Source organism: Anopheles darlingi, chromosome 3 (assembly GCF_943734745.1).
Source record: "Anopheles darlingi chromosome 3, idAnoDarlMG_H_01, whole genome shotgun sequence".
Classification (NCBI taxonomy): Eukaryota; Metazoa; Arthropoda; class Insecta; order Diptera; family Culicidae; genus Anopheles; species Anopheles darlingi.
The window spans coordinates 25,253,880-25,263,438 of NC_064875.1; the positions used below are offsets into that span (position 1 = coordinate 25,253,880).

General features: G+C 46.1%; 2 protein-coding genes across 4 annotated transcripts in view; one reads left to right on the forward strand and one right to left on the reverse strand.

The window, feature by feature from the left end:
* Positions 1 to 1,570: 1,570 nt before the first annotated feature.
* On the reverse strand, positions 1,571 to 2,087 carry LOC125954364 (coiled-coil-helix-coiled-coil-helix domain-containing protein 7). Its single transcript, XM_049684576.1, has 3 exons — positions 1,978 to 2,087; positions 1,821 to 1,919; positions 1,571 to 1,749 (listed from the first exon to the last, which is right to left on the reverse strand). Exons 1-3 carry the CDS (start codon positions 2,020 to 2,022, stop codon positions 1,639 to 1,641), a joined length of 255 nt encoding a protein of 84 aa, XP_049540533.1. The 5' UTR covers positions 2,023 to 2,087; the 3' UTR covers positions 1,571 to 1,638.
* Positions 2,088 to 3,319: 1,232 nt separating this feature from the next.
* The window catches only part of LOC125954288 (proton-coupled amino acid transporter-like protein pathetic), a 10,298-nt gene continuing 4,058 nt past the window's right edge, over positions 3,320 to 9,559 (forward strand). Inside the window, exons 1-3 of one of the 3 annotated variants that reach the window (XM_049684455.1) lie at positions 3,320 to 4,046; positions 8,233 to 8,377; positions 9,023 to 9,257. In XM_049684455.1, the coding sequence (XP_049540412.1) occupies positions 8,304 to 8,377; positions 9,023 to 9,257 (309 nt within the window). In that variant the 5' untranslated portion in view covers positions 3,320 to 4,046; positions 8,233 to 8,303. Of the gene's footprint in view, positions 4,047 to 8,014; positions 8,166 to 8,232; positions 8,378 to 9,022; positions 9,258 to 9,559 lie in introns of those variants that run through there. The other 2 variants (XM_049684454.1, XM_049684453.1) reach the window with 2 other exon arrangements.

Genomic DNA, 9,559 nt, shown 5'->3' on the forward strand with positions numbered 1-9,559 from the left:
TCGGTGGTCTGCTATAGATCAATTTTCCCAGGATGTACCCATGAATCGGGACTATCTCCGTCTTCTTATTCTGTCTATTGCGTATGGAAGGCTTTCGATGACACAGTTTTTGGTTGAAATGCTTCAGCTGGACGTCAATAAATCATTGATTCTAGCCATCATGAAAGGATTGGAAAGTTTGTGGGATAATAATTATAAAGCTGCATCGTCGGTATATGAATACCTCGCAAGCAGATGTGAAGAAAAACCTAATCTGGTGCATCTATGCATACAAGCGGAGTGTTATAATATGCTTGAATACCTCATTAAAGAGAAAAAGTTTGACCCAAATGAAATTGACTCGGAGAATGGATGGAATGCTGGTCACTATTGTGTCTCAGATCCGAGTATCAAGTCGGGTTACGAGGAATTTATATGGCTAGTGGAGGAGAATGATATGGATTGTTTCGGTGTTTACGATGGAAATGGTAGAAGTATTCTTCATTTGGCAATGCAAAATGGTTTCGATCGAGTAGTAGAATATATAATAAATCACAAACTGGGCCTTAAAAGTGATAATCAACCATGGTATGAATGGGACTTGAAGGAAATAGAAAAACACGTAAATGAACTAAATCAAATTATAGAATCGTTTCCGGAAAACATACTACAACAAAAACAACAATTTCTAAAACAAATATTAGAGAATTTAGGAGACCGAAAACTTGTCCTAGCAACATATAAACAATTGGTCTCAAATCAAACATGATCAAGAAATACCTCGTTTATTTCCTTATTTATGTTATCGCCGTATCGGATTAAATAAGGCAGACAGCTTGTACGTGTAATAGCAGGTTAAAGATAATTAGAATAAAAGATAAATATGACAGGGTTTTTACGAATCGTTAGCTACACAATCAAGCAATTATAATTTCTCTGTCTGAAACAATGAAGAAAGAAATTGTATTTTGACCTGTTCCAGTACGCCTGTAAACTGTAGATGCGGGTGAAGATTGGAGTACATAACGTATTCGTGGAAATCGTTAATCCATATTAGTCAATGCACCCCAACAACGCTGAGGCGCACGTGATGAGCAGGTGTATCAACAAGCGACATTACACTCCTTCATGGCGCATAACGAACTCCACTTCCGCTTCCGATCTCTACCATCGTCTGTCTTCCTGTTTCCACTACTGGCATGCTTTGCCCCCTGTGGTTGTGTAGCGTGATAGACCGTTCGACGCCCGTAGCAGCGTCGATCAGCTGTATTTGCCGTCGATACTGGAGCCTCTTCGATATCGTCGATCATGCTTTGGCGATAGACCGGTCGTCGTCTTGCTCGCTCGTGTTGAGGGTAGGTATCATCGCAAGAGGTCCTTCAGCTGGTTATTTCAAGTGTAACAGGTTTGTTCCGATCTTGGGCGTATATGGATTTCAGTATTGATTTTACACAGTGCTACTAACTGTGAAATTAATCATTTGGTTTAACAAAGTATTCGGATCCAGCGGTAAACGTAGCATTTGAACGCGATCGCTCGTGTAACCGCCAACTCTCCGAATAACAATCGTTGCACTTCATAAATAGTATAAAACAATAAAAGTATATTGTATGGTTTTTTGTTCTACATTTGTATTTACACCGCCAACCCGATGTCGATTTACGCCGCCGGTTTCGTCTTCATGTACTCCGCCTTGATTTGCTCCCGTTCCGCAAGCTCAGGCAGGTAAGGGAAAATGCCATTCGCGCGTCGATCGGCTCGCACCTTATTCTGTGTTGTAGTACAAAGAATACTAGTTAGTACAGCTAGTGGGCCATACCGCCTGTAAATAGTACACCTACCCAAAACTCTTTGCAGTTGTTGTAGTTCGCGTAGAACAGTTCACACTTGCTGTGATCAAAGTTGTGCTTGCTGAGGCATTTGTAGGACATTTCTTGTTCCTGAAAGAACCCCCACAAAGCAGATAAGTACTTTTCTAAACAGAGCAGGCTAGCTTACCTTCAGGCAGGGGTTATTTTTTTCGGCATCGTAATTTTTCGGCATTTTGGGACCGGCGAAAATTGGAAAATTTTGTTTGTTATGAACGCGCAAGATTTTCTTTGTTTTGACTTTCGCATTCGACCCAGTAAACCATGCCCCATACAATGATGGAAGAAAATTATTCCCAAAAAATCCAAATCATTTTTTATCATACTTTTCCTTTTGCAATCATTTGGAGTGATTTCCAAAGATACTACTACTAACCCATCGTCTCCCTACCCCTTGTCTTCATTACTGACTCGATTGAGCCAACACGAGTGCCCGACTCGACATCTGGACTGATCAGTAGTATCTATTATTCGCCTGATCAGTTGAGTCTATTTTTGTTACCTGTAACAAACTAAGTAAAACAGAAAAAATTGAAACAATAAAAACAACTCTTGAATTGTTTGCTCGATTTTGTAAACGTAAGGCTGATCAGGAAAATGCGACGTTGACCAACGTTGGCCATCCAACCAAACCAAACATTAAACACCCGATCAGACAACTGCTCGAGATGGTGCGAGAACGACCACGTTTGCCCAACCGAGATGCGAAATCTGCGAAATCCAGGTCTTTAACCTCTTGAAAAAATGAACTGTATAAGAACTTCTTCATCTTTGGAGGACCAATTCTATTCTTTCGAAATCAGTTTACTCCACCAACACTACCTTTTGTCTTTGCATCTTTTATCTACAGTCCTTTGCCTTCTGCCCTATCCGCATGTGGGTTTGGCGGATAGCGCAACATCGCCAGTCCCTAGATTATTCACTTGGCATGATCATTCTTACAATCCAGTTTGGTATCTCTCACCCTACCTTCCAGTCCACATTACTATACTACAAGAGGCACTGCAAATAAGATTTTTTTATATTACTATAATCTAGTTCATGAAATGTTTTTCATAGCACACATTCTATTACTATCAAAAACCGGCAAACCGATCGTATGTTTCAATACGAATCAAGTTTCTCGTTTCGCGATCGACGCCACACACATTTTCGTTCTAGATAATTATCCGCGCAATTGCTATGAGCCTGGGCGACAGTTAATGACGAGCGCGTGGCGGCGGCAAATGGACTTTACCAACCATTTCCATTCGCATCACGTACGTCGTGATTCACTCAGGCGAACCAAACATACGTATTTCGGATGTAAGCATATCTTACCCGGCCTATACTTCCGCTACATCTTCGCTAGGTCAATGCCGGACTTTCGCAAAGAGCGCCGTCGCGTGGGTGTCCACTTAAGGACAACCGGTGTTTTGTCACCTTCTCGATGCATCGAGCGAAAGTCCATGACTTTAAAATTCCACACAGTGCAGCGATTTACCCATCAGACATTATTTATGCTGACGCTACACATCTTCTCGACGGTTCTCAGTCTTTGCCAGCCCGTTTCTTGGTCCAATGAACTCAACTCTATATGCTTCCTCAGAACCAAACACAGAAAATATCACCAAACGCTGCTCTGTGATATCGAACCGTCGTGACCTGTTGCTCAAGTCGAGAAGCAGGGGAGCGAGGTGTTTTGAGGCAGCGCAAACTAGCGAACGATAACAACAACACCCCTTCGTTCCAGCCGGTTAATGCTGCGACACTTTGCCTTGCCGTGTTGGGCTGTGATCAGAACATTTAAGCGATCCACTGCGACCATGGCGCCCACAGTCCACTGCCAACCGTCTGCAGCTGCACACGCACTTTCAGTTTCGCGCGCGATTCGGTTTCGCTTTTCAACATCGGTGTACGCAGCTTGTTTAAAAGCTCGGAACGTTTTCCGATAAAAAGAAAACAGTCACCAACCTCAACACGTTTTTCAACGGCGTTGGGACCGCCTGCCGATTGAGTTGTTCCTTGATGTATCGCCGGTGAGGTGTCGAAGGGCCGAGAATTGATTTTGGATTTGATAACGTGCTGTGCTGCTACGATGCGTGTCCTACATCGAGAATTTTGAGCGATACAATAAGTGCATGAAACAAACATAACACATAACGGATAGCAGATCACCCTCAAAAGCACTAAGAAAAGCCTCACGGTGTGGAAAACCAGGTTAGTGGATCGTTAACAGCCATGTAACATGCAGTGACAGTATTAAAGAACAAAGTGAACCAACATCGATGCACTGCTGCTCCTGCTCCTGTGAGAGACGTGATTGTCGGAGTGGCCATTTTTTTCTGAAGAGCAATTAATCATCCAGCTGCACCTTATAACCATCTAAACCCTTTCCTTTTCACTCGCCAACGAATGTCAAGTTCAACTAGTTTAGAGCCTGCGTTACGCGCTCTGGGAGCCACATATCAACTGCTACGGTTGTCCTCAACCATGGGGCACGTTCAAGACCGACCGTGTGACCGCAAAACGTGCGATGCCAAGCCCCCACAATTCCTTTAACAAAATGGTTAAGCTTGTCGATGGTGGTCTGCATCTGCACCCCTCTGGAGTGCCCTTTGGAGCAGTACCGGATATGATAACTAAAATTTGGCGCTATCAGTTGCAAGGAAATGTATTTGGTCTGCACCGCAATACCATCGCATGCTTCTCTTTCCCTCTTTCTCTCAAACAGCAACTCAATAGCGTGACATTGTTGCGTGCGTCAACCTCACGGTGATCATCATCATTATCATTGGGTCTTTCAGATCATAGCACCCGAGATCGAGAGAGTAGTATGCAGTGAATGGGTTTCAGGTTCTTTCGCTTATGCGAGCTGACGAAACCGAATGGAAGCGTACGATCATACCACTAGCGGCCATATCGATTATGAACCAGCTATGTAGTTGATCTTAGTCTTGGAGCACCCCGTTTCCATCGGTGGAACATGCGATCACCTAATGTTCTCAATTGCTACCCCCGTTAGTCGCTGACCAACACGTGATCGCGGTTGTACGGAATTGCACGCGCGAACGTATAATGCAGGCGATTCGCATGCGCACCGCATTTCCTTTCTCGGGGTGCAAGAACGACATATTTGACAGTGACACACATTCCGGGGTACTGTAGATTGCCTGCACCTAGCTGGTGCATAGATTGCATGATGCAACTTGCAAGAAGGTTGAGATGAGCTTCGGCCTGGTACACCTCTTTCGCATCATAAGTTTTTATGATTCCAGCTTCCCAGGGGGCTATACGTTTAAAAGTGTTTCCAAAATCACGGAAAAAAAATTGGGCGATCAACGATTGGTACTGATAGTGTGCACTTATCCCCATCACCATTTGGCCACTCGCGTCGAACCAGTTTCGAGCGGTTTTGCCATTAGTGAAACCGATGCTCTTACAAGGAAATCAGCCAAACCCTCCCTAAGTCAATCAACGATCGCCGCCGGGCTTTTGCATACTGCCGCAGCATACGAGCCGCAGCCACGCCACGATGACATTGGGCAGCGATTGAACGCCACAAAGACATGGCCCGACAAGCACCTCGGAGTACCGGGGGACACGAAGAAACCTTTCGCTTGGCCGCCAATTATCTTTTGATGTTGAGGGTAATTTTCAACACTGCATCCTATCATGGGAAACATTGGAAAGAAGCAATGCCGTGCCGTCATTAAGCGACCCCAGTAACCCGGTTCTGGTGTAAAGGCAATTCCTTTGCAGTGATCGCACCATGGACGAGCCTCCGTTGCGATCATTCCTCACGATTGGCTGTTCGCGGAGGGTTCGGACGAAAGCGTGGAAACAGGTTTTTGCCGAATTCTAGGGGCCTCGGCCTCGGTCGTGACGTTTTGCACCGGTTTCCGCCAGGGGATCAAGCTGCATCATCTGCCTTCGAATCGTCCTTCATGGGTAGTGAAACCGGTTTTTGGCGAATTGAGATAGATCAAGACTTGGGGTGATGATTGCGTTCCTTGGCCAACAATGATCACACACAATTGAATCTTCCATGAACAGGTGTTTCGGTGTACACTAACCCCTCTCGGGGTGCAGCTTATCACAATTGAATTCGTCCGGATGGTAGAACCGAGGAAATTATGTTAAGGTCACCTAATCAATGCTCCACTTCTACTTATCATCCAAGGGAATGGGTGAACCGGTGGAGAATTTCACAAACCGCTGCCGGTGTCTAGGTAGCGCTCCTGTCGCTCTTATCGATGGCTGCTTCTGTTTATGATGAGCCCATCGGCTGTCGCACCACACTGTCTGCGGTCCGGAAGCACCACCAAGGCTTGTGCAAGAGTGGCCGATCCCGAAAGACAGATAGACCTCGGACGCCACCATTCATAAATTTCAATCACTCAACTTACGCCGATCAATCGGAGCATCGAAAACAACCTTTGCCATTCCCTCGGGACTTGTTTTTGTTTGTGAGCCAGCCAACAATTTGCCAGTCCCGTGACTTACGCCTCCATGCGCTTGATAAGATAGATCAGATACTGCAGCACACGGCCCCCTTTGCAGAAGGTGTGCGTATCATCTCAACGCTCTGTGCGGACAATTATGAGCAGATCGGCGGCTACCAATAATAACCATAAGTCACTTAAGATTGGCCGATTGTTCGCACCTTAGGCACCCCCCTTATCCAGTAGCCTCGTTCCTTCTGGGGAAGGGCATCGTCAATTCAGTAAATCCTTCTCCTAGCTATCTTATCAGCGAATTGGTACGAAAGCGAACGCTGTAAGATATCGTTGCGTTTGCGACAGAGTGCCGGTTGGTGGCTCTACGGTGTTCCCAACTGGATTCACGGTTTTTTGGCCGCCGTTTACCGTCGATCGGTCGTGTGCGATGTGCTACAATCGGTACTAGCCCCGTGAACAATGTTCCTGAAATTGTTGTAATTAATCAGGGGACGACGACGGTTGCCGTTTGGGTGAAGCTGATGATGACTTGGACGTACAAGATTGATCAGCGCCCACGACGCACCGGTGGATGGAGAGATGAGCTCATCATTCACCCGGTACGCTAATGATGTTTGGGACATTATTGACCACTACACTGTCTAGTTTCACTCCGGTAGGCCATGATCGATCTTTGGAAACGAGGCTTGCAATTTGAATGGTTCAATAACCAGCAGGAGGCATTCTGTCTGTTGCCACCCCCCTTCCTGTACCGATCGCTACGAACGTACGATCAACAACGGCGCCAGATGCGGCAAATGATTTGCTTCTGATTGAAAGCAAGAGTTTACACAGTTGTCCCATTATCTGCCATGCTTGGAATGCGCGAAACTCTGGTGGTGGTACGGTGGAAAGTACCGTGACCGGGGATATTCCTAGATAGGGTTGATCCATCGTTTCCCGAGTGGACTATGGATTCGAAAGGGGTGCAAATCCTGTCCACTACACGGGACCTACGTCAACGCCCTGCAAACTAATCTGTTGCAACTCCAAAGGGAAATGATGGGTCATAAGATGGGTCAGCCACTTCAAAGTAGAGCCGGTGCTTTCATTCATCATTAGATCAGTGTACGTAGACCCGATGTGGAATGTTGCTGTACTGATTTATGATCGTTTTTCTTTCTCTGCGAACTTCTCTGCGTAAAATATGCTGCGGTTATCTGTTCGGCATGTGACGAGCAACCGTTTATAGCCCAGATTTGTTGCATTTATTGAACCGCACGCTGCACGCGCACTTCAGGTTTGAAGTGGTTTTTTTTTTTGTAAGCCGCTCTTTATCCTAGTTGAGTAGCTCCTCAATACAACGGCCGGATGGCACCAGCGACTACAGCGGTGCGGATCGCTACGGATTATCAGCAGCTCGGTGGAGAAGTACGATGATGATGATGTTGATGATGTTAGTATTGCCAAACCCTCGGTACACAATGGGCTGACGAACGATTTGGCGCGCTCGGTGTACTTATCGGGCGTATACAATTACGTGTTTCGCGCCGGGGGCATGGTAATGTTGGCAGTGTCGAGTGATGTGGCGGATGGGGTGGGGTAGGGCGTCATGCGGCTACATTCTTGAGAGTGACATATCGCGCGTAGATAACGGGCTAATGTGTTCATTGTCCGATTGATTCCCAATTACTATCAGCTATTTGATACGCCTGCGGTCGATAAATCGGCCACAGTCGTGCGCGAACACTTCACCGTTGCACTTCGCTCAGTGGCCACCGGTGGATCATGCTCAGTGCTGGATGCTAGATAGGGTGTCCGTGTCTCATAGGATAGTCGCATAGCAACGGCGAACGTTGGTTCACTTGTGTCACCCTAGCAGTAGGCTGTGGCAGGGTTGGTTAGAGAAGCATTCAAGTTGTTTTAGTGGAACATATCATCTTCAACAAAAGATATTTCACCCTTAGTGTCGACATTAGAACGCTAGTTGGTGAATCTTATCGTGCAATCCAGAGGAACCGCTTAAACCGCCGGCACCATGGCGGACGAGAAAGTGAAATCCGACCCTTCGGCACCATCCGCGGAATACAGTGTTGGAGACTTCAATTCCACGTGAGTACGGTTATCGATACAGTGTTCATCGAATAAATTAAAGTGATTTGAGCATCGACATTAAATGAAAGCATTCAACGAGCAAAACATCAATCACCTACAATTACCTAAAATATATCATACTTCAGGGGCCGTTGCTGTTGTCGACGGTTCGGTAGAAAGATAACGATCCCCAATCGAAACAGTAGATAGCTCCTATTGTTACCCGAAATTTGACGACCATAAATCCAGTCCTTAAGTTTTCAGTAATTGTGTGTCAAATCGACTCATTCAGAAGATCCCACCCTTACTTCCATCCATTGTCGTACGTTTACAACGTCGTCATGATAACGTTACTATTGGCCATAGATCAATCTAATCTGCAGACCTATCAATTATACGATCCTGATAAAGATTGTGCTACCGCCTTGTTTGACTACTGCTAACTACAACGTCTTTTACTATCCTTAGAGAGAAAGAATGTGTGTTCTGTATGGTGAAGGTACCTAGCTCGGAAGCCAAATTCGATTGGACTATCATCTATTTTTCGCCACATTTTGTTGTAGAGATAAGAGACAACACCACTCGTCACGCTACGTCATGCGGCGAAGGGTGGGCTATCAGTCACAATTTAACACTTCAACGTTCGTACCCCTTCCGCAACAGGACTAAACTGGCCGATGCACCGGCCATGATCGATGATGCCGAGTACAATCCCTTCGAGCATCGGCAAATCGAAAAACCGAACAGTACCGCCGGTTCGCTGATCCATCTGCTGAAGAGTTCGCTCGGTACGGGCATTCTGGCCATGCCGGTGGCGTTCAAAAATGCTGGCCTCCTGTTCGGTGCGATCGGCACCGTTGTCATCGGACTCATCTGTACCCACTGTGTCCACATACTGGTAGGTATTGAGGTAGGGGGAAGGGTGGTAAACGGGATGACGCGGTGTGATTGCCATTGTTCCATTGTGGGGCCGACCAGACACGTGTTACGCGGAGATGAGCCTTTGCTTGAGGGCAGATGATTGATTTTTCACTGTTTCGTTCAGATGATCGTTTACGTCATATGATGGTGGGTGATATGATCGGAATTAGAGGTGTTGTGTAATCGAGATGTCACCCATCGGCCTGTGACTCATATAACGCCTGCAATCTTCCGTATCATATCAGTTTCCAGTATCAGCTATAGCATTTGTTGCAGCAA